Genomic DNA, 25859 nt, shown 5'->3' on the forward strand with positions numbered 1-25859 from the left:
GTTACTTACCTTCGGTAACGATGTATCTGGTAGAGACAATTCTAGCCGCAGATTCCTTAACGTAGAATTATCCCCAGGCGTGAGACTGGATCCGGAAAATCTTTTTACCACAGAATCCCTGCGCGCCAGGGCGACGGCATCACGCGACTCCGCCCAGGTGTCGTCCGTGTAGTCAGTGAGGTCACATAAGTCCCACCCCGGCGGGCCTACGTCAGTTTTCTTCGGAGAATTTTTCCGCCCCAGAACGTGGAGCCATCAGACAAAACTGTGGGAGTATGGGAACAGTGTGCGAAAGAGCAGAACAATTGGAAAAAGGAATGGTGACTAACACCACCATAAGGAGCAGTGTCCACACTGCAGTACCCAAAAGCAGGGAAAGAAGAAAGAACATGTTGGACTTGGCCCTTCTGGCAGGTTCACCCCTGAACTTTTTGCTTTTTGTATGTGACCTGGGGATGGTGATTTTTGGTTTCTGCGCACTTTCACTGTGTCCCAGTGGAAAGTGTGTGCGCACTCTGAGTGCGTGTGGGGAGATAAGCCATCCCTCCCATGGGAATGCATGGGGAATGTATGTGTCCCTGGTAGTTGCTGATGCGTGGGGTGTGCATGCCCGAGTTTGGTATGTACGAACTCGTGAGATTGAATGCTGCGCAATGATATGTGCGGCGTGAATGTGTCTAGGGTGGAAGTGCCACTTCTAGACATGGGTGTGCGTGTGCAGTGAGTGTGCTGGCGTGTGATTGGCTGGAGCTGGCTGGTGAGCCTGGCTCCTGGAGTCTGGATGGGTCTGTCCCGGTGGTGAGTGGAGAGATTAGCATGCTGATGTGAGGGAGGGGTGCACCTGGGACCTGAATAGGGCTGGGCTTTCCCCACACAATGCTGGCTCCGCCCCCTGTGGTGCGACTGATGACCTAGCCTAACTAGTGAATAGGAAGGGTGGCGGAGCACATCAAGAGTGCTCCAAAACCAGCTGCGACTGGTTTTTCCCCCACCCTGCACCCTGAGACAAAGGATTTTCTAGTAGAAGAAGGGGCTGTGTCCCCTTACAAAATGTTCTCTTCCTGGATCCTTTTCCTGAGGGGGAGCTGCTGCTGGGCGCCAGGAGGACCGCCATAGGGGATTGCCTCCCTGCCTAGGAGGACCCTGTGAGCTGGCTCTGGGCCCAGCCTTGCCCCCCCCCACCTCCTAAAGGACTTGTTGCTGGACTTTGCTTGGGTTTGTGGCTGATTTTGCTAAAAGCGCCTGGGAAGCGCTGTTTCTACCTTCCAGGAGCACTGGGCTTTATATCTGCAGTCCGGAGCTGCAGTCCCCCTTCTGGAGGGATTCCCCAGCGTGGGGATCCCCCTTGTGGCTGGTCTTAAAGGCCGGTGCCCACCCGGCATTTTCCCCATGTTTTGCAGGCTGCGGGGCGGGTGCCGCCCCGCTCACTTGCCCTTAATTTGACCCCCAAGCGAGTGTCCACCTCGCTTTATTATTGATTTTGAGGGAGCCTACCCCTTGTGTGTTTCCCCGTGTCACCGCCGCCGGCCCGGGCCACCAAGAAAAGCCAACCCGGAAGTGGCTGGCCTGCCGGCCAATTGCAGCATGGCCTGCCCGGAAGTCCCGCCTCCGAAGCCGCGGCGCGAGGAGAAGAGGGCGGCCGAGGGTGCAGGCAGGGCTCCGATGGTTGAGGAGATCCCCGCGCTGCCCAAAGGAGACCGAGCCTGCAGAGGTCCGAGGAGCCCCACTAAGGAGGGCTCCCCCATGCCGCACCCGCACCAGGAGCAGGACCGGGTGAAAAGGAGGAGCACGGAGAGAAGTCCCCGAGAGGCCCGGTGAGTGCGGGCATCTCGAGGTGGGGGCCCCAGTGTTCTTTAAAGGCCCCGTGGGGGCCCGGGCATATTCCTGGAGTGGCCCCGGAAGGCAGCGGGCCGCTCCCCGTTTAATTCCTACGTTCCGGGGGCATTCTTATTTCGAGTCCCCAGAAGGGGGACTCCAACGTGAGGGACAGTTCTTCCGAGCCCTGGGAGGCTCCTGGGGGCAGTTTGTGTTTCCGAGTCCCCCCGAGAGGGTCTCCAACGCAGCCGCAGTTCCTCAGAGTCCCCGAGGGGCTCCAACGACGGTCCGAATTTTCTTTCGAGCCTGCGAGGCTCTTGGTGGCATTGAGGGTGGTAGAGCGGCCCCAGCTGGCAGCGGGCCGCTCCCCCCAGTTCCCAGCAGTATTTCTTGAGCCCAAGAGGCTCCAAGCCGCATTTCCTGTAATCAGAGCCCACCAGATGCTCATGAGGGCCCAGTCATTTGTTTGGGGCCACGAGGCTCCAACGTGTTGGCCCCATTGGTGATTTCAGCTGCCCAGCACTTAGTGGGCAGCTGCTCCGTTTAGGCCCCCCTGACATTGCGGACACAGGGCTGGTCAGCCCCTGAAAGGCCAGGTTGGCCTAGGGACAGTCACAGGTGGTGGCTTATGTGATTTGTGTGCGAATGTGTTCCTGCCTAATGTGATTTCTGCGCAATTGTTCTTACCTGCACCTCTGAATGTGTGTCTATTCATCATGTGTAATGTTCTTATGCCTCTACCCCTAAATGTATTGTGATACTTAGGTGGTTGTTCTTCCTAGTACAGGTGTGGCTAGTGAGGTCCAGGTTCCCTGCGTGACATTCTCCTAAGGTGGTTAGGGTTGAGTAGGTGGTACTCACCTGTTACCAGTAGTTACTGGTTGTGTGCTCTATTTCCTATTGTGTGTTACAGTGATTATCATTCTATGTTCTACAAAGTGCTATTTCTACAAATATTCTAAAATCTACAAGTGCATATTCCGGACGGTGGTCCAGGTGGCCCTGTCCTGTACATATATTCCCTGTAAATTCTGCCCGTGCCTGTTGGCACATTGTAAAGTGTGTGTTTTGATCTAATGTGTTTTGGTGTAATACAAAGGCTATTTTTATATATAACCTTGTGTGGAGTTTCCTTTGTGGTGGGCCTTGGGTGTTGTTGCTGGGTGCGCGCGCAAACACTTAACTCACATTGCCTCCGAGTTTAGCCTTACTGCTTGTGTCACGTTACCAAGGGGGTGAGCAGGGGTTATCTTGGCGTTTAACTCCCTTGCCCGGACTTAGAGTGGTGGTCTCTGACTGACTTTGGCGCAAGCCTTGGCCAGCAAGATATCCCATGTCTAACAGAACAGATCACAGCCCTGAGCAGCCACCCTGCCAGGATGTAGACAACCATCCCCCTGGAGACAAGGAACAAATGCAAAATGTCATGGCAACATGTAGCAGGACTACAACCCCAACGAGGGGGAAACAGTTCCAAGACAAACAGGAACAACAACCTCCAAGGCAACCCCAGCACAGAGTGCGACAACCCCCAAAAAAACATGGGTCAAAGGCACGGCCAGATGAGCTCAACCCAGAGGTTAGCAGAGGGGCCAGGACCCCTAATAACAAAAGGGGAAAGGGAGGGGAGGGAAGAGAGTGAAGGCAAGCCCCAATCCTGGAGCAACTAGAGGGGCACAGGAGTACCTATAAACCCATCCTCCAATGCGCCAAAGAGGAGGAAGGAATAAAAAAATATGACGAATCATCTCATCAAACAGAGCGAAAGAATGCACTCACATAAGACATAGCCACCTACTGGAAAGTGAGTGCAGAAGACCAAGCCAAAGGTCCTCGCAGAACGGGGAGGAAGGGCAGGCCATGAAGGAATCTGCGGCTAGAATAGTCTATCCCAGATACATCGTTACTGAAGGTAAGTAACTCGTAGATCTGATAGAGACTACTAGCCGCAGATTCCTTAACGGAGAATAGATACCCTAGCCATACCCACCGGGAAGGAGGGTTTGTGAAAGGACCCCAACAGCCTGGACATAACAGAGGGTCCCACAGGGGACTAGTCCAACGGACAGGGCGAGGAGCCTCTTCCCTCTAGGCAAGTGGAACCCCTACAAACAGAACACCACCGACCCTAAGAGGGGTGTGGAAAGGAGAAAAGAAGAAGGGAAAGCCCGTTCCCACTCAACAGTGGAAACCAGGGCAAGGCAAGGTGAGGCCCAAGCACCCCACACCCCTACAAGGCAACAGAACCTCCATCCAAGGCCAAGGCAAGGAAGAAGATCAACCCAGAGGCTCCAAGGAGACGAGTGGAAAGGAACGCAAGCCCCCCCACCAGGAACACGCACAGCGAAGAAGGCAGGTGAATATTGTAATTGATGTACTAATTCGATCTATTTTAAAACTTTGTATTATATTTTAAACAGTGCGTTTTTAATACCCGCCCCACCTCGGTGCGAGACTACTTCGCCTGAGGCTCATTGACATCGCATCCCTCATCGCCGCCGTTATTAGGCGCTGGGAACCCCTTTGCACAACTTTAGGCGCCATCTTGGGAAGGGAAGGCTGGCGAGATAGCTCTGCGCCCCTCCCACCCTCCTCCCGCCCACTACTAACTATGAATATAAACAACAGACCCGCCCGACCGCGCAGCGGGCGGGCGCAGCGCCGAAGCCGCGCCAAAGGCAAGCCCGTCTGCGCCCGTCCGCGCCTGGCCCGGGCCGAGGGCCACCCCCCCTGGCTCCCACCCTCTGCCCCCAAGTGGCTACTACTCTGCCACCCAGCTTCGGCAGCTACGCCCCCCGACCCATCCGTCCTGCATCATCTCTGATCTTTACTCCCTGGCCAAAAGCCCGGTCACACATTGCTCTGGTTGTAAAGCCTCTATCCCCTCCATTCCTAAACCACCCCCCTGTAACAAGGACTACCCCTTGAAATCGTATATATTCGCCCTTACCAACGTCCGCTCGCTCGGAAAACATCGACAGGATATACACGAGCTGATCATTGATCATAAAGCGGACCTACTCTTTATGACAGAAACCTGGATGGACAATGCGTCCGATCCTGATCTAGCGATTGCTGTCCCCAAAGGGTTTTCCATACACAGATTGGATAGACAGCGGAAAAAAGGCGGTGGCATTGCTATCATCGCACAGGATATCTTTTCAGTAAGAATTAAAATGATCGCACGATCATCTTGCGAAGCCCTAGAATTCTCCATCAACTTGTCCCCATCCTACACATTTAAAGGGATTCTTCTTTACCGTCCCCCCGGGCCCAGGACTGACTTTATTTCAGACCTCAGGTCCACGTTGGAAGTATCCGCCCTCGACAACTCCCTCACGATATTGGGTGATTTTAACTTTCACTTTGATAAACCTGAAAACCCTGACACCGCCACATTCCTAGCAGATATGTCCACCTTTGGTCTCGATCTCCTGGTGAACTCCCCCACGCATGAAGGGGGCCATACACTGGATGGCATCTTTTCTAATGCAGCGGGCTTGCAAGTCACCCAAATATTGCCTCTTACCTGGTCTGATCACCATCTCATTCTGGCATCGCTATCAGTCTATGACTCCCTTGCCGTCAAATCCTACCCCAATCTCCGCCAACCCTACCTGGCATGGGATGATATAGATATCTCCCGTTTGGAAACTCTTCTTACTGACTCCCTCCCCGTGCTATCAACTGATTCCAATACTGCTACCACCCAATACTACGACTGGGTAGGCTCGGCGGCCAATGAACTTGCCCAGGTTAAACAACGGTCGCGTAACAGATCCACCCCGTCGGCCCCCTGGTATTCAGACGAGTTACGTACCCATAAACAACAGTGCAGGAACAAAGAGAGGCATTGGCGGAAAGACTACGCAGAAGAAGCCAAAAACAAGTATAAAGACTCAGTGGCTAAATACAAATTCTTAATTTGTGAGGCAAAGAAAAAGTACTATTGTGAGAGAATCGAATCAGCAAAAAACTCTAAGAAAGCATTATACGATACCACCAAACAGCTAGCTGGATTCTCTCCCAATCTGACACCTCCCCCCTCTCAATCACTCTGCGACGATCTGTCTAACTTTTTTTATAGTAAAGTCGAGGATATCTATCTGGTCTTCGCAAATAATGCTAATATTTCCTTGAAACCGCCTACCCCCTACTCTGGTCCTATCTTCGAGCAGTTCACAGATGTTTCTAGCCCTCAGGTATTGAACATCATATCCTCTATAAAATCGGGCTCTGCTTTAGACCCATGTCCACTGAAAGTTTTGCTCCCGATCATAGAGGTGGTTCTCCCGTCTATGACTGCAATCTGTAACGCCATGTTTAGTACAGGCGTTTACCCAGAGATTTAAAAAAAGACCCTTATAAAACCCCTCCTCAAAAAACCGAACCTCGATAAGGAAGAATTAAAAAGTTATCGTCCAATTGCTAGCCCTCCACTCTTGGCAAAAATAGTTGAAAAAATTATGAATGTCCAACTATCAACCTTTATCGAGGAACACAAGTTACTGGATGAATCGCAGTTCGGCTTCCGCCAATACCATGGAACAGAGACCGCCCTGGTTAAAGCGGCGGACGATATTAGATCTATCCGGGATCTGGGAGGAACAGCAGTCCTGATACTGCTGGACCTATCTGCGGCCTTCGACACGGTCGACCATGTCACCTTGGTCGATCGTGTCGAAAACATGGGCATCCTACATAACGCCAAGAAACTTCTTGCTTCTTTTCTTGCGAATAGGTCCCAGGTCGTCACCATTGGACCCTTTGAATCATCCTCCTTGTCACTGCCATGTGGAGTTCCCCAAGGCTCATCCCTTAGTCCGACATTCTTTAACATTTATGTGTCGGACCTTGCCAAAGTCATTCGGGCGCATGGGATGAGCCTCACATCTTATGCAGATGACACCCAGTTGGTCCTCGCAGTTAGGAAGGATGGGCACAAAACTGCCAACGATTTCAATCAGGGTATGCGGGCAATAGGGAATTGGATGGCCTCCAATTGCCTGAAATTAATTTCCGATAAATCGGAAGTTGTCATTTTCGGCAACTTAACCCCGGAATGGTCCTCCCTCTGGTGCTCCCTCTGGTGGCCATTATCTATGGGCCAGCCTCCGGCTCCAGTTAGCAAAGTGAGGAATCTGGGAGTCATGTTTGATAACCGCCTCAATTTTCTACCTCATGCAAACCAGATCTCATCTTCGGCGTTCCACAAATTACGGCTCATAAAAAAAATCTTGCCATTTCTACCCGAGAATGCCGGAAAAACCCTGGTGAGCTCCCTGGTTTTGTCTACATTAGACTATTGTAACGCTCTGTTTTTAGGTGCCCAAGAAAGAGTGTTACAAAAAATGCAAATTATTCAAAATGCAGCTGCCAGGCTTCTTGGGCATATCCCTAAACACCAATCTGCGTCAGAAACCATTAGACAGTTGCACTGGCTGCCTGTGAGGAAGAGAATTAAGTTCAAGGCCCTTTGCTTAGTATATAAGGCTCTACACAATGTCGGACCTGCATTCTTTACTCAAAATCTCATCCCCTACAGTCCCTCCAGAACGCTACGCTCATCCAGTTCACATGAACTGGTGGTACCACGCACCAAAACAGAAGATTTCCTGTAGCTGCGCCTAAACTCTGGAACACCTTACCACACTCGATCAAAACAAGTACCTCCCTCTGGTCTTTTCGTAAGCAACTCAAGACCTGGCTTTTTAATCAATAAATTTCCCCATTGGTTAAACATTGCAGAGACTCTTAGCGCCGAGATGCCCAAGGGCCTTTGTTCGCGCTTTATAAGTGTTTTAATAAATAAATAATAAATAAATAAATAAATAATTCATCAATGCCGGAAGTCAATAAATCAGACAGAACGGCGCCGACAGGAACAATGCAGTCGGAAGCAGGAAGAGTAGCCCGAGGCACCCAAAAAGACCGGGCAGGCTGCGCCTGAAAGAGGGACTTGCACCTGCAACGTACAAAAACGCCATGGAGAGCAGAGGCCCGAAGGCGACCACAACTCCCCAGCACAGAACAAGCTGTATAACAGCTACCACGACCCCACATAGGGTATGTTAAGTCCCAAGACATGGGAACCCTCTTAGGAAGAAACTTTCGCAGCAGAGGACAACAGAAAAAACCGCGGGAAAAAACTCTAGCAGAAGGCTTGTTAAGCAGCCAAACAGAAAAAGACAGAAGGCCTAATCTCGGGGCCAACGTGGTGTAGATAACCCAAAGCAAAAACACACAGTCAAGAAGGCCTGACCAGCAGCCAACAGAGCCACAGTCCTAACAAAAGAGGACTCTCAGGCACATGGATCAAACAGATCACACAACTGGGACGACCCGCCCCATGAAAGAACAGCTCCCAAAATCCAAATCAACTCACAGGTCACTCAGGGGGAGAAGGAGGAGGAGCAGGAGGAGGAGGACGACGAAGCCCCGCGAAGAACCTCCGGATGGCCGAGTAGTCTGCTGGGGCATGAAACAAAAGAGTGCCATCGAAGGGAAGATCCACCAGCCGTTCTCGAACATTTTCCAGGAACACACTGCCCCGAAGCCAAGCATGGCGGTGAAGGGCAACCGAAGAAGCCATGGCACGACCAAGCACCTCCGAGATGTCCAGAGAGGAGCGAAGAATAAACGCCGCCAGCTCCCTGCCATCTAACGCATGGTGCCGCAAATCCGGATGCACGCGGAAAAAGAAAAAACTGACGTATGCGCAATGGGGTGGGACTTGTGACCTCGCTGACGGCTTGTACGCGGACAACGCCTGGGCGGAGTCGCGTGATGCCGTCCCTACGGCGCGCAGGGATACTGTGGCAAAAAGATTTTCCGGATCCAGTCTCACGCCTGGGGATAATTCTAGGTTAAGGAATCTGCGGCTATTAGTCTCTATCAGAAACGTATTGTACAGGCGATGGCGGCTGGCACTGTCTATACACCAATCCCTTGTCATATTCCATAAAAGGGCAAAATTGCTGTTTGGACTGATCGATTGGACCTGAAAAACCACGATAATGTGCTCCACTGGGTTTTCTTTAAATCATTCTACAGCCTTTTTGAAAATCAAGCAGGAGCCACTGAAAAGCATGTACATAAAAAACACTTGGTCATCCCCAGAGAAGCCTATAAACCTCAAACATGTTTACCGTTGAAGCACCATGTTAGATCCTATAACCCTCCCCAGGCAATCTGTGGTGTTCAGGGTTGAGTGAGTGACATATTTAGCTGTATCTCAACAATTTTGAATTGTTTGGGCTAAGGGAGCCTGAAGGTCCTCTGGGTCTGCAGGTTAGCAATCACCTCCCACTTTCCAAAGTGCATTGGAATAACGTCAAAGAGAGCAGTTCACATTAACTGACCCCAAGGGAAGGCTAGCTGAAAAGAACGTACACTTGCCTACGGTATTCAACTTGTTTTGACTTCCCATAAAGGGGAGTGACTGGTAAAGTGCTAGTGTTCACTCTACTCATGGATGCCTGCACCATCAAACTTTTTGGAGAAGGAAACTGGCTCAGAACCTCTTGGTCGCCTGGGGAAGGTCTGTGCTATTGGGTGACTTCTCAGTTGACTGGGTGCATGATTTGCCAGTTAGAACCTCATTGAAGGGCAAAAGAGGTTCAGTTGGTGCCTGGCCAGGCTGTGGAACCTGCATGCGTATGCTTGTTTTAAGCCATCATAGTTGAGAGGTGAAGATCAGAGACCTCAGTAGTCCTCCTGATAACAGTCTCACAAGAATAGCTTTTTTCACTTATATGTCCAGTGGGGGAACCAGCTCAGTGTCGGGTGAGGTGTGCAACCCAATGGCCTGCTGTAACTTACTCTTAAGGTGAGGCAAATTCATTCCCATCCCCACCATTGTCATCTCCATATGGCTGACTTTGAGCTGGTGTAATGTGTATGAGCGTCTGCGCCGTAGTGGAATCATGCCGGAATCTGAATGGTTCAATATAGGTTGCGGCACATCAAGAAATGGATGTGGTCACAGCCGAGCTGAAGCTGGCTAGGAGCCAGAAACACATTGAGTTGTGCTAGTGGCGTTGGTGCCAGCAATGACATTCGAGGGGCTGACGTGGGTTGTGGTGCCGAGCCCAACACTGATGAAGAACCCAAAGTGCGTTCTAGGGGCCCAGACGGCACAGAGGGTAGGACTCACGTGCAGTAACCCAGCTGGGGTATCCTGAGAAACCTTGGGGCCTGGAAGAGCACTAGAGGGAACCGGAAGTGTGACAAAAGTGCACAGCATAGTCTCTCGAAAGGCTTTGACTTGCAGCAATATCACAGATGGGCTTTGGAACTCTGGGTGTATCAGGCCGAAGGATGGAATCAGCTCCTTGGTGGAATGGGAGTGAGACCGAAAGGCACAGTGATGCCTTTGTGCATTCACTAGAGAGTGGGGGGAAGGGGCAGAGACCCACTTGAACTTCTTATGTTTCCTCTTTGACTTACCTGAAGACTTCGACCTCAAGGAAGAGTGACAATTAAAATAGGCACAAGACTGAGGGGCTCCTTTATCGGTATTGTTGCTCAGGTTATCCCATGCACTGAGACCCCCCCGCCCCAACCGCGACCTGCTCCGGTAGGCCATTTTCAACACCTAAAGACACCCCTGCACCCGTCCACCCTGGGCCTATGGTGAACAGGACCAATGGTGTCCCTACATACCTGAACAGCGCTACTTACCTGTCAAGTTTATGGTTTCCTTCGGCTGGCCTGAACCGGCAGCCCTTGCCCGATTGGGCCTTTCTCCATTGTTTTGCATTGGGCACCAGACGCTGTGTTTGCACGCTGAACACGGTCACCCCTGTGCCGCTGGTGGTGTAGTGTTTGTGCTGCTTTGATCGCTGCTTAGTGCTTGCCTCAATACCCGGAAACTGGTCCCTAAGCCGCTGCTACTTACCTGTCTGATAGTCCCAGTCCCACAGTTTCGAGGACCAACCTTTCCGATGTGATCGCTTGCCAGCCTGGATAGAATCAACTGATTCTGCCTCCCACCAGGTGTCTGTGACCCTGTAAGGGTACACTAAACTGGCTTTGCAGATGGGCTGGTGGGAGATAGTGGTCAGAGCGGGCACCCTGACCTTGGCCTTCGGGGGCAGTGGTCATCACGACCTCTCCTCAGAAACTGCTAGGTTCCCCTGCTTGGATGGGGTAGGTTGGCAGTACAGGATGCCTCTGCTGAAGCCGTGAAAAGACATTGGAAATGTGGCTGGGTGGATAGGCCAAGAGTGTGTGCGGTAGTGGTACTCAATTTAAATTGTTCAACGGCTGAATGTGCCTTGTGTTCGGACCAGCGAGTTTCATTGAACATCTTGCCATTAGGGAGCACTGGATGTCGACTGATAACCCAGTGGATTGAAGCTACGCATAGCGGCAAATGGCGACACTAGTGCCGGATTCCTGTCCGGATGGACAACATAATATAGATTTAATTGAATTTCTATATTTATTCCTTCTCTCTCATTGTGCTTGTTACGGACCATTGTGTTTATAGCATACTGATACCCAAGGTCCCTGACCAACCCTATAGGGTTCCATTGTCTTTAAATAATTACACTAGTGCCTACGGCAAGCCCAACGGAGACGGTGGTGTCCAAGACACAACAAATTGTGAACTTGGCTACATTACAGCCATTCAGGATGGCCAGTGAGAAAACAGGTCAAAGGTCTTTCAGAACATCAGAGAGGACTTGTGCCTCTGAGACCTAAAGGGTGAGAGTATAAATCCCCTGTAAACAAGAGGCATTGATTGACCACAGAACCAAATCAGCAGAGGAGAACAAGTGTTTTTCAACAGTCTCTACTCTCTTAGATTCACTCTCAGGGAAAATGTTATGGTTAGTCTGGCTACTGGAAGCTTGCACGACAAGACTATGGAGAGGAGTGTTGAGAAAGAAGAGTCGGGTCGCCTGGAACAGGGCGATGGCACCTGCTAATTTGCTGTTTAACTCGAGGGACAGTACATGGTTTGGAGTCCACATGCCCAGGTCTGGATTGGGTATGGATGCGAAGGGCGGTGTGGGTACTGGAGTCGTGCGCAAAATTGGCACATGTCGTTGAGCTGGCAATGGGGGTGAACCAGCCGGCTGCAATAAATGTGATAGGACTCTCGGCTTCATGGAGTCTGAAGGTGTACCAGAGGGCGTTGGTAAAGAATTGAAGAACTAGAGAATTTCTAAGCAAAACTATTTGATTTGGCAAAGTGTGGCTGAAAACTTGGGTTGTGTTAGAACCAGCTGCAGAATCTGTTCTGAAGCCAGCCAACTTCGGAAGAGGGCATTGGTGCTGCCCACAAGTTGCATCAGGGTAGTGGGAATGGTGCGAAGGAGAGGAACACTGTTTCAACTTCCTATGTTTCTTATGCATACCTGAAGATTTGGAATACAACGAAGACCAGTCCAAAGAGCGGCTGCGCTGACTTCGGGACCGGGAAAGCGCTTTCAACTTGGAGCAGGACTTCGAGCCATGTGATGTTGGGGGGGCCCCAATGCTTCATGTGACACCCAATCTGTCAAGGGGGCCCCCATTAAGCACAAGCCCAATAAAGATCTGTGAGAAATGGGAAATTTAGGGCCCCTTCTCACATTCTGCAAGGAGATCTCATTTTGTGTTACGCCACTGCTTGGATAAGCTTGGTGCTGTGTCTTGTACTTGGCAACATAATGTTTCGCCTTGAGGTTCCTGGTGGCTTTCAGGTTCATTGACATGCAGTCCCCGCAGGTTTTGGAGTTGTGGCCGGAGCACACGGCAAACGTGGTGGGGTCTGTCACAGGCCTCTGTTTGGGACAGTCCTTACAGGGCCTAAACCCTCTTGTCTCAGGGAATGATATCCCTTGCACACTGTGGGCAATTTGGAGAAATAGCTGCTAAAAGCAGTCTCAGATGAGAGAAGCTCCAGATCAGCATCTGAGTGGGAGTGGCGCTGGCCCTGCATGTCATTTCCGGAGCGGAACTGCGTCAGTGCGAGCCGCATGGCACCACCTTTCGACACGCAGAGGTACTGCAAAAAAAGTTTCTGCATCCAGTCTGACTCCTGGGGAATATTCAAAAGGTGAGGAGGAATCTTCGGCCAGAACTCACTATCAGAAAGATTAATTGCTGCTGCATGAGTGACATGTCCACAAAGCAATGAATGTGTCAAACTTGGAAGATACAGAACTGGTCCATCTGTTTGCCTCCTTTTCAAAGAGCGCCCGCTAGACACCCATGGCCATGTTCTCACACAACCTTATACCAGGGGCGTAATGCAATCACTATCAATTCCTGCAGGGCAGGACGGCCCCCACTCTTCGAGGGTCACCAACGCTTGAGGAGTACTATTCACCCCGAGACTAATGAATATCCGTTTGACATGGAAGAATCTGGTCCCATCATTTTGCGTTATGCCACTGCCGACTATTGGTGATTGAGGCTAGGCAGGTCTGAGTCTGGCACAGGACATAGCTCAGATGTGGATTCCAACTGAACAGCAAGCTGCAGCCTCACTTAAGAAAATATCTTGCTAAAAGAAGGAGAGCTGTTTTCACACATTATGTGCATAAATAAAATAAAAATGTGCTTTCTTGCCTTTCATCAACATTTCACTTTAAATTGAAAGCAGAATAGGCACAAAAAAACTATGGGCCTGACAATGAACAGTCTGGCTCGAGGCAGACCTGTTAGGACAAGCTGTGTGATCCTGACCAAACCAACAGTTTTTTTAGTTTTTTTTTATTATTAGACAGAACTAGACAATGACCGCATGCAAGACAAAGGTCAATCTTTTGAACTAAACAGCCCAAACCATTTGATTTATGCGTCTTATTTTCCATAACTGCATAGTTTTGGAAAAGTTAAATATGTATAGAATATTCTATTATGTATATATATATATATATATATATATATATATATATATATATTTTTTTTTTATTTACTGCAATGTGGTCTGTAGCAGGATCACTCCACAGCGGGTGCCGACGTTGGGTCAGACCAATGGCCAGAATCAATTTTACCACAAAAGACGCCGCACTCAACAACTCCACGCTTTTTTAGACTTTATTCAGTGCCCAGTCTAACACCAACGCGTTTCGGCCTTGCTCACGGTAGGTGCCACTACTTTATTGCAACTTTTTATGCTCTTTTCAGTTTCTACTACTCCCATGAATTCTGGGATACGTAGTTTTTAGTTATTTACAACAGTTCACCTTTGTTAGACAATGTCCCATTTTCAAATCAATTAAAAAATACGCCGTTACATTTTTGTATTTCATAACTGTCACAAACCAATTGCTTTGAAGGAAAAAGGATATCTACATTTAAGGGAAATTGATATTTAGAGAAAAAATACTTAATTTTTCCATTAACTTATAGTGTTTCCAATCACATTTGTATAGTACATATTTACATGTTGCAACCCTGAACATTTTTGGAATAAAATGAAACCACCAAGCTCTAGTGACAAACGAATTTGAAAAACATTCAAATGGAAAATACAGATTAAGGGATAGGGTACTATACCCAAAACATTTTCATGGACATTAAAATAACTTATAATAAAATGTTCAGGGTTGCAACATGTAAATATGTACTAACTAAGTTTCGCAGTGAGCCTGACGCGTTTCAAACGTTTTCTTTCTTCTTCAAAGGCACTCGCTTGGCTGATTGCGTGCACCTGGTCCCGTTTTCACCGTGAAACTGACTGTCTGATTGAAACTGCCAGCAACAGACCAGTTGTACCCTACAATAAAGGCTTGCCACCTACCTTCTGTGTTCGTGTGCTGTTCAAGCATGGGCAAGTTGGAGCGTTGATATTTGGGCGGCGGTCCAGCCGCCGAACTTGCACCACCCCATAATCGCGGGCTGTGTGGCTTATAGTTATCGGGGCTCCAATGCGGAGCACAAAAGAGGGATTTAGACTGGTCACTGCTGGCGGTGGCCCATCCGAGGGCTTGAAAAAGTGACAGACATTAGTGCCACCATATGACACGAAATCAACCTGGACTGCGGTTCCCACAATGCCCCACTGTCATCTGACGGGCCCATCCAGGGGCGTGGCATCAACATTGCGAAAACGGGACCAGGTGCACACAATCAGCCAAGCGAGTGCCTTTGAAGAAGAAAGAAAACTTTTTAAACGCACCAGGCTCACCGCGAAACTGACTGTCTGATTGAAACTGCCAGCAACAGACCAGTTGTACCCTACAATAAAGGCTTGCCACCTACCTTCTATATTCGTGTGCTGTTCAAGCATGGGCAAGTTGGAGCGTTGATATATATATATTAGGCGCGCAACACCCATTGGGCTCACGGGGCTTCAGCCCCCCCACGTCGTGCCTGTCAGCCCGGGCTGACACGTCTTCGCGGGCTGGCGAGCATGTAATTGCAGCTGCACCCGAGTACTTAACAGGTCTTTAAAAGACCATTTAGTTGTAAATGAGGCTTTTGTTGTGTGGTCACCCCTTCTCACAGCCACTTTGTCCCTGGTTGGAAGAATTAGCCCCCCCGAAATATTTTCAGCCGCCCCCCCGAAATTTGGCTCTAGTTGCCCGCCTGATTTTTCAAGTGTCCTGTTGACGTTTTACGTGCCTTCCGTTTCGTGATTTACATAACAGGCCTCTCGGTGGCTGGACTCCTCCTGAACACGGTGCCAAGTCAAACCACTGGATCGCTTCTGCTTGCCTGTTCCTATGAAATGTGTGGTCTGCCCACCTCGAAGCCTGGCAGCTTAGGGCGGATGCATGAAAGCCGAAGATGGGCCGTTTTCAATTATATCAGTTCTTTCTAGTTAACCACTGCCATGCCGTGCAGCGGTCGGGGTCCAAGACCCGCACTGACGGTGCGCTGGAAGGTTCAAATGAGGTCAGCAGTCTGCAGTGGAGCATTGCTCTTCAGCACAAGCTGCAGCAGGCTCGCAATTTGGCAGGTGACCATCCAGGCCCATGTGTGTCGAGTCGTCATAGGAACAAGGAAAACATTCCCCGTAAGGCTGGGGAAGAGATGCGCTGGCACACACATTATTCCTAAACCGAAGGCCGTTTCTAGCTAATTTAAGAAGATATTATATAAAGCTGTTTGAAAAACTGCCTTTCGTGCTGCCCATTCACGTCGTGCATCAAAACAGCACATTGCACGTGTGTCCTTCAGCGAACTTCTTTGCCTAGAATAAATCTGTTAATGTCGTCAATTTCTTCTGAGGTAGTATGTAAAAATAACTTTTATTAACTTTGCTGATGTTCTTGGCACTTTATCGTGACTCCGGCCCACATTGCCCTTTCCTGACTGCCCCTTTCTACCAAAACTGTGGGTTTTCAGAAAAACAATTTCCAGCTCTGGTAGCACTTTGTTGTAGGACATTGACTGGGAAAACAGACATGACCAGTCCTAAAATCGGTCTACTGGGACTAATTCTGAAACACAAGGAAGCAAACAAGTGTTCACATGTGAGAAAGGAACTGCTATTGGGCAATCACGGGGCAGCGAAGAGGTGGGAGATCATTTAGCCCCTGGAATTGTAGGGTGGGTTCAAAACGTGGAGTGGGCTAAGGGAAAGGTGGAGGGGGAAGATCTAACTTGAGAACAGGCTACCTTAATGCAGGATCAGATACATCTCCCAGTAACATTTGTCAGATGACAAAAAGTTTGCCATTATTCCGTCAGTCCCATTGAGCTACGCTCAAATTTAAAAAAAAAATATTTTTGGTCACAATTGGATAATTACATTAACTTCTTAGGCACAGGGAGATTGAGTGATTTGTCCAGAATCACAGGATGTTAGGCCGACGCCGAGGCTCTGGTTCCAAAGTCTGCAGCTCTGGCCATAAGGCCACATCCTCTACCCATAAGTCATGAAGTGACTTGCGCAATGATCTCAGATATTAGAGGTCCAAAGTTCTGACATGCTCTGGATACCTACATCGTTTCTGCCAATCACACAAGGTAGCAAACAGCAAGTTAGAGACTGGAGAGGTCTTTCAATATGTGGAACAAAGCAGAATCGGGGTATTTGAAAGCTACCCTGTTCATGCGGGGCTCAGAGGATGAGTGTTATGGCAAACTGAATGACAGTGGTCATGCTGTTATATCATCAACCAGGTCAGACAAGTGAAGCTCTAAAACTCAGGCACCAAATAACTTTCCCACATCAGAAAAATTGAGACCTCATCACCTATTCAACTCAACAGAAACATAGGGCAGTGTGAAGTATTTGTGAAACTTACCCTTCTCGGAGGTGGACATAGTAGGGAACAGCGTCAATGGGCGTTCGCTGCAGGAGGGAGGCTTCGAGTCGGTACTTCGTTTACGCGATAAATGAAGATGCGAATTTGCTTGCGGTGCCTCTGGCACTGTGGTAAATATCTAGTAAGAGAAGAGAGATGCAAGACGTTAGATGGTTCCAAGCTGGGTGTCTTCTTGATAAAAGGTACATTTGAACTTAACCCTCCTTTTAGGTGGTGGTATGGAGTGTGACACTGACTGAACACTTGTCTAGATAGTTTACAACAGTACAAGGCTGACTTGAAATTTCATTACTTGGACCCCATTTTGATTATCCAGGTGTGAGCTGCACATTTAGAAAAAAACAGTAACAGGGGGCACAGCATTGGTCAGGCGAAATGTTGCACTTCATTCAGTTTTGACCCCCAGAATGAGGAATAACTGGTTACCTGTGCATGTTTTTTCACCATTCCAAGAAGCAGAAAATCCGATTTAGCACATTTCTCTGTATGATCTGAGCCAATTTTTGCCTGGCGAAAAACAGGCAGGATAACAAAATACCTGTGGGGTGCACAATTAATGCCTTACTCAAATTTCCCAAATCTGCTGCAGATGGGAGTTGACATTAAATCATGCTTCAAATGTGTCCCTGGTGAACTTAAGCTGACCACAGAACCTAAACCGTAGGATCCCCATTACTTGCCGTGACCCAGAGCATTTTCTTTACTAGGCATTCTTCCAAACCACTATTGCAACTCGTCTTTCAACAAAAGGAAAAGATACACCAAGCGGGCAAACAAAAACAATGTGTTGAAGAGAAGTACCACGATTACAGCCACATGTAACCAGATTTACTGAAAAGCATCACCGCAATATGCTGAGATTTAAAAAAACAAATGTTTTTCCTTTTTTTCACAATCAATAAGCAACACACATTTTATTTGTTTCATGTGTTCACGTATGACCAGCGAGGCGTGCATGACCATGGGGTCTGACTGGTGCAGAGAGCAAACCCGCCAGTGAGGATCCATTGGGGGCACCTACTGAGCCTGGGGGCCCCTCCTCGGTCTGTGGGGCCCAGAGAGGCCGGACTGCCCAAATATGAGGTGCATGACCTCATAAAATTCTTCATGCTGGGCGGGGGTCGCTCCGGATCAAGAAAAGTCAGGGAAGGGCAGAGCGGACCATGACTCGGGATGCACTGAAGTGCAAGATCTGGAGTGTCGGCACTAACAAGCCTCAGCAGAATACTTTGACGGGTACAGCCAAGTCGAAGACCTCTTAGACTTTTTCAACTTCTTATGTTTGTGGGACTTGCCTAACGACTGAGCGGAACGACTATCTCAATGTGCAGTTCTGCAGACAGTCCCAGGTCCTTAAGTGTTGCGGGTTGTACGGTGTCAGGTGGTGAGGAGCTTGATGGATCACTCCTAAGCTGCAATGGCAGCGTTGTGATTGGCTAGGACGCCATCCTTACCGGCGTCTATGGGGAGGCCATTTTCTTCATGCAGGCTATCTGGTGTGTAAAGGAAATAACCAACGTCAGCGAGCTGGGGTGGCGCCTATAGGTACCAAGCACGTCATTTCTACCGTGGATGTAGACGCAGAGCCAAATTACACCATCTACTGGTATGCAGGGGTACAGCTCAAAAACTTCCACATCCAGTCTATCACCTGGGGAATATTCTTAGGTAAGAATCTTTGGCTAGAAGTCTCTACCAGATGACCAAGTCACTTACCATCTGTAATGCTTGGAATACTACCCAAGCGCCAGATTCGAGCCACAAAAAGTTTCCATAGTACTGCTCACATGCACCAGTTATGGGCCCCAGAATTGAATAAGCCGAGCAACATGTACACGCCCCTGAGTGCTGACATCAGATTCCTATCTTTTCCTGTTCTGCACACTAAAACACGGGGTCATGAACAATTTTTGGTAACAGGTGAAGGAAGTGACCCGGTTAGGGCCACCCGGGTCACTTGCAACCACCTCTCAGCCTTCAAAACAAATTAAGAGTCAGTCAGACAGTAGAGAATACCAACCAAAGTATTTATTTGTATGCGCTCAAGCGGAGTCCGGACTGACCAGCCTCCTTAGATGGCTGCCGAGGGACTGACCACTGTTCACAAGGTAACGTCAGATATACATTTCCAACACCCCTTAGACCCGCCCAGACTGGAATTTTCCAGCCTGGGCACTGATGAACAAAAGAGGTGCAGAAGGACGAGCTACCATCCTTAGACCGGGTACACACTATCTTAGCTTCCAGGTTACTCAGCATATGCCAGTCTCTCTGAGAGTGGGAGCGGGGCTACCTACAAGGAAAGGTGTGCAAAAATAGAATGATCTATTCATTTGTACAGCGAAACTCAACCTTGAATAATAAAAACAAACAATCAAGGCTGCTTTCTGCTGAGGCAGACAGTATGAGACAGAAGCTTCATTTCGATCATGGCACAAAATGACGGCTGAATACAAAATGGTGCCATAAATGCGAACTTAACTTGCACAATGCTAGAAGGAGTCAGCTCGATGTATTTTTCAGTCCAACAGAGGGTCCTGAGTACTAACATGGGACTTATTAGATGTTTAAGTCACTACATAGAATGAGAAAGTGGGGTAGAACAGTGAGAAATTTGCAATTAGAGTACCGTCCAGAAAAGACATTGCCAACGGGAAGTAACTTGGTTTTCTGATGAATACTCGTAAACGCAGATTTCTCGCCTTAGATCAGATGACAAAGCACTACCTACCCAGGGAGAGAGTCTCTGGAGTAGACTTCGACCAAAAAGTCTTGCAGGAAGTGTTCTTTCTGCTGGACATGGCTGTCAAGGCACTAGTGCTCCATGAACATCTGAACCGATGCCGTTGCGTGACAGATATCAAGAACAGAAACTGCCTCCGCTTATTACCAGCACAGTGTTAGGGACCATGGTCCTGGTGGAATGGGCCGTCAGACCTTCTGCGGGCTGTTCCTGACAAGTGCGCAGCAGATCTTAATGCAGAGGACAATCCACCGCAACAAGGTTCACTTCTGCACAGCCTTCCTTTTCTTTGCTCCAGAGAACCCCACAAGAAATTGATCTTCCACTTGACAATTCTTGGTACGATCAACGTAAAAGCTTACAGCTCTTCAAATGTCCAACTGATTAAGCCTCTTCTCTTTCGAGAGGCGAGGGGATCAATGAACGCTATAAGAGATATGGATTGGTAGTAAGGGAATCACAAATTTTGATAAGACTGCCATCCCAAGTTCTCAGAACCAATTTGCCTGCCAAAAATAAAGGTGTGGACACGTTACACTGACAGGGCCTGCAGATCACGTATGAGGCGAGCGGACGTAATCACAGTGAGGAGAATAGTATTCAAAGTCAGCACATGCAATGAGCAGCAATACTAGGTGTGAAAGGTGCATTCATGAAGAATGTCAGGAACAAACTAGAGTTCCACTGTCTCATCATAACAGGTGATCTGAACAAGGGCAGTTTGTCTAGTACATGCAGAGAGGCCAAAAGGGCTGAAAGTAACTTTTTACAGTGGCCACTGCAAGGCCTTGCTGGGTTAGGAACAAAGCAAACAAAAGCACTTTTGACAACTTTGCTTGTGAAGGGTTCGTGTCCTGGGAATCACCCAGATTTCAGAATTATCCCAGCGTCCAAGACTTGATATATTTCAAGAGGAGCATCTGGCAATTAGGATGATATCGACTACCTCACTTGGCAGATCAAAAGCATTTAAAGCTGCTGCTCACTCCCCATACATGGAGGGCTTAGTTGCATATATTAAGGTAGAGGACTCCCAGACGGATCCGCGGGGCTCGAAGGCACCTTGACGGGGTCCGACGGAGGGAAGTGAGTTCTCATGGCCACGAGGAAGTCACGTATCTCCTCCGACGTCACGTGCAGCCTAGGGACCGTCGGGTGTGGAGCTGGACATGGCACTTGCGGCTCCAGCGGAGCCGCGTGGGCGGTGTCGCTCGAACCCCCGGCCGCGTCGCGCGAGCGTCGAGGGGAGTCAGAAGAGTGATGACGCCTCTTCGACTTCTTTTTCGAATGCCTCGACTTACCTGAGGACTAGGAGCCCGACGAGTGGTGTTGACTCGTCGAGCAGCAATGACCGCGGCTCCGCGACCGGTCCTTCGACTTCCTCCTCGAACGGCGTGGAGCCGACTGCCGGAGCTCGAGCGGCTTACGGGACCGCTCCTGTCTAGCCTTCGAGGTCAAGGCCCGGCAGTCGGGGCACGACTTATCATGGTCGGCCCCAAGACCGTAAAGGCACCGACGGTGGGGGTCGCTCACCGACATCAAGCGGTGACAGTCCTCGCAAGGTTTGAAACCAGGCATCCCTATCGGCACCGCCAGACGAGGGTCGACTCGAAAAGAGATCAAAAAGTTAGTCCAAAAATTACTAAAAGTACTGCTCTTCCCAGATCTGCGCTTGCTGGTGCGGAAAAAGGAATAACTGACGTCAGCGCGCGAGGGCGGCGTCTAAGTACTCCGATGATGTCATCCCAGCGATCACGACCCCGACGACGAATGCGGAGCCGCAGACGACGCCTAGCGACGCGCAGGGGTACTGCTGACGAAAACTTTCCGGATCCGGTCTGACACCTGGGGATATTCTAAGGTAAGGAATCTAACACTAATCGGTTTCTTTCTGATAGGCTGTTCACTTCAGTGGTTTTATATGGAGCCAGCCCTTCAATGGAGACCAGAACCCTCTGATCTCACCTTGTCCAGGTAACTCCACTGAACCAAGTAGTGATCGGTCAGTCGCCACTATCCGCTCTGAGCAGGGACGAGAGAGTGACTGTGGAAGTACATAGTGCGATCGTTCAGCCAACATGACAGATCTTAAGAAGCCTCATTTAACACATGGATGGAGAAGAAAAGGTAACCTTGATTCTGGGTCCATTAGGATTTCAGGCTCCACTGCAGGGCTTGCATTTGACTTCTGGCATAGCTCCCAAGAATGATGCATGAGGCCAAGCAGCCTTGGAGCCACCCTCACCTGAAGGTCTGCAACATTGCACCATAGCCTGAATTTCCTGTTCTCATTGCTGCAGCAGTAAAAAGGCCTGACCTCCAACATGTCCAGAATCACCTCAATGAATGGAAGTCACTGTAAGCTAATCAGGTGAGACATCGTAGTTTCTAGGTAAATCCAATGATGTTAAAAGTTCAACCATTTTCCAGAGGTGGTCAATGACTGGCTGCAGCGTGAACACCTTCAGCAGACAATCATCGAGGTACCGGAATACCAGAACTTTGGACCTCTGAAATGGGCAGTGACCACCGTGTTCACTTTCGTGAAAACAGAGGGTTGCTTGTGATCCTAAAAGAGAGCTCGACAAACCGAAAATGCTCCTGGTTCACCGTGAACCACAGGCAAAACCTCTGGGAATGAGGAACAAGTATATAAAAATACACACCCTGCAAGACCAAGGACACCATCTGGTCTCCTGGGTTTGGAGAAGATAGATGTGAGTCAATGTCAGAATTTGGATTTCCATAGGAAGGCAATGAGGTGACAGAGGTCCAAGATAGGCCTGAGGCCCCTACCCTTTTTCAGAATTAGGAAATACTGAAAGTAACAACCCCTGTATTTCTCTGAATATGGTACCTCTCTATAGCGCTCTTAGCTAGCAACCGGACTACTTCCTGAAACAGGCTTGTCAGATCTTTTGCTGAAATACATTCTGGTGTGCGAGCAATGTGGAGTGTGGAAAAGGTTGGGTATAGCCTGTTTGAATAATTTGAAAGACATCTGTTGGATGTGATGGGTCACCAACCCTGGAGAAAGTGCTGAATCCTGATTGCCACTGGTTGGACATGTTCCGCTAAGGGCCAATTAAAGCGGGTTGCGGGCTGCTGTAGCAGGGAAAAGAGGAGTTGGAATACTGGAGTCTCTGCTGACCTACACATTGCCTGCTAGGTCAGCGTCACTGGCTCGTAAAGTACTGGGTGGTTTGCTGCATCACTCGCTGCTTAGATGGCGTCTACCTATGCACCAGATCTATGGAGTAACCGATAAATTTCCAAAACTGATGTGGAAATTGTTTGGGAGGGGTCAACGCCGCCTGACAGTCTTGTACCATCTGAGACAGGGAGGCCCAATGGTCCTTGGGGAATGCTGGCAATATCTTGCTGGTCATGTCCCAAAGGCATGTATGTATAAGCATAGAGAGACGGACTGCATTTGAGGATCTCAGTGCCAATGCTTGCAGACGGAAACATATGTTTGCCAAAGGTGTCCATCCTTTTGGATGCTCTTTCTGGAAAAGTTGTTGGAAATGACAATCATTACTTGTTGAATCCTGTACAACAAGGGTCTCTGGAGTGAGGAGTTTGGTAAAAAAAATCCAGTTCACCATGCACTGATCTATGCTGTCTGCCCTTGTGACTACTAAAAGCTGAGCAAGAACAGATATTCAACAAGGTGGCCATCTGAATATCTGTGAGGGTATCTTTAAGTAGGAGCAAGGGCTCAGATGTTGATGGCCTAAGTTGTAGAATATCCATCAAAGCATTTGCTTTAGACTAAATTCAGGGCAGGTGTTAATCCAATATCTCACTGCCCGCTGAACCACAACTACATACAGGGCTCTTTCTTCAGTTTGTGGACCAGGTAGCAGTTAAGCTCAGTCTTAGGGGAGGTATCAAGACCACTAGCATTTTGTAACTCAAGGTGTACAACATCCTAGTAATTATCATCATCTGGTATACACTGCTCTGGAACATGGTGAGACTCAGAGTCTAAAAGGGAATGAAACCTGTGTGGATAGTTGTAATGAGGTAGAGGCATTGGGTTAGAGGCTGGGACTATGACAGCAGGTTGAATTTTTGTAATCTCATAGCGCAACATCAGTTGAGCTCGAGTTGATGTCAGTTCAGGATTGGTCATGGGTATTGGCACAGGGTCATTCATAAGCCCTGGTGTCAGCATGATGGGAACAAGTGTGGCTCTAGGGGCCAGGTTGCAAGTCTGTACCCAAGTTGGTACTGGTCCAGTTAAAGGTCCTAAGCGGACAGACAGCCCCGGAGAGGGTCCTGTCGGCAATAACAAGAATGGAGGCCACAGAGGTTTTGTGGGGCCCAAAGACGCACCAAACGGAACTGGGACCGTACAAACGATTGGCATCATGGCCTCTTTGAATGCCTCAATCTGCTGAGGGGTCAATGACGGTGGGCACAGGAAACTTGGGGCACACCGTGACCAGCTGAGGAAACGGCTCAATGGTCGATGATCTGGGTGGAGTGCAGCTACATCATGATGCCTTTTTTCCTTTTCTTGGCTTATGTTTGGACATGGGCTTTAACATACAGAAGCTCTTAAAGAGGGAAATGGAGTATTCACATGAACGGTTCTGTGCCAGAACCAAGACTGCACCAGCGACTTGGAGCGGGATCTCCATGAAGCCCACAATTTCTGCCTGTACCCTTTAGCGACCCTTCTTTTGATTGCTCTCCTTAAGCGGCATGACTGAATGAAATCGGGTGCTTACCACCGCTGCCTCTACACAAGTGCCACATCGCCACAATCTTCTCTTGCCACAGTCCGTTCCTAACGCAAGAGCACCTCCAGTCGCTAATTTTCGAACAGGGGACTCAAAGTCTGATCCAAACTCTCCACTCTCACGAGCCAGCTCTGAGGATAGGGCTACGTCAGAGCTCTGGCAATGTGCGGGCATCTTATTGCTCAGGTAGTCTCCCTCCCATAACACAATTCATTTTTAAACCACTTATGATAACAACTTCGAAGGAAAATTCTTATGACTGCAAAAAAGCTACTGCACCCTGGGCTTTGGAAACGTACTAAAAATTAATCTTTTTCTTAAAAAGCTCGGTAGCACAGCTTGTGTTTTTAGCAGATTGGGCCTTCCTGCTGCTTTTGCCTGCATGTGCTGCAAGAAACCCTGCGGCGCTTCCCTTGTTCATGCAATTTTTCAACAAAAGCTTCCTGCTGCGAAGGGCTGCTTTCTTTCAGTCTGCCTGCCTGCCTGCCCCACGGAGATCATCAAATAAAATGAGGTACCCTTTAAACAATGATTAGATGGACTGATTACAACCTAACAATGGCTTCCTTGAGGCAGGTGCCCGCGTCAATGGGTGCGCACAAGGAGGGGCTTGTTCTTCGGCAAGGTTGTCTGCGGTCAGAGCACTGACAGCCGAGATCTTTGCTAAATTAAAACGTCACATTTAAGTATACAAGGCACCAAATAACGTTCACAATGATTTAAACGTCCCAGTAAAGTTAAGCAGTTTTAATCAACAATGAAAGCAATACATTAAGGCATTAAACATTGACAGAGTCCTGCATGGAAATTATTACACTGGGATTCACCCACTTGGCAGAACAGAAGCACAGAAAACTCCAGGGCATTCCAAGTGCTGCAATGGCTGCAGAGGGAGGGGGGCTGAGCGGGAGAGGGTAAAGTCAAAACAAACAGGGGTCTGAAATTGAGCGGGATTTTCCTCTTTTATGAATTAAATGTAGGTTACAAATCTTAACACTTACCTTGGGGACATACGCAACACAGCACGTTATAACGGGCTCAAACCCATCACCCAAGTCTTTAAATTCCATAATTTCCAGCTAGCTAAGAGCTTTCAAACCTAGCCAAGCTTCAAATGAGAAACTTTCATCACCGGTCAATGATTCATCAAAAATATGCAAATGTCTGCGCAATAAATTTTGCTTCTCTATCTGCCTAGTGTTGCATAGAGCTGCCACCTTACCAGACACCACCAAAATACCTTCAGAAATCAGGGCTCATTTCTGATCCAATAATCGAGAAGCAATAATCCCCGTTTGCAGTAAAAGAAGTATAAACGTTGCGCTACCAAAG

General features: G+C 48.9%; 1 protein-coding gene across 4 annotated transcripts in view; it reads right to left on the reverse strand.

Annotated features, from left to right (window-relative positions):
- ARHGAP26 (Rho GTPase activating protein 26) overlaps positions 1–25859 on the reverse strand; it is a 2444655-nt gene that overhangs the window by 689603 nt on the left and 1729193 nt on the right. For all 4 annotated transcript variants that reach the window (XR_013598661.1, XM_078653061.1, XM_078653060.1 and 1 more), the window contains exon 19: positions 17013–17151. Coding sequence is in view for 3 of the 4 variants with exons in the window: in XM_078653061.1 (XP_078509187.1) it covers positions 17013–17151 (139 nt within the window). In the remaining variant the exon portion in view is untranslated. The remainder of the gene's footprint in view (positions 1–17012; positions 17152–25859) is intronic.

Source organism: Lissotriton helveticus, chromosome 7 (assembly GCF_964261635.1).
Source record: "Lissotriton helveticus chromosome 7, aLisHel1.1, whole genome shotgun sequence".
In the NCBI taxonomy this organism is placed as follows: Eukaryota; Metazoa; Chordata; class Amphibia; order Caudata; family Salamandridae; genus Lissotriton; species Lissotriton helveticus.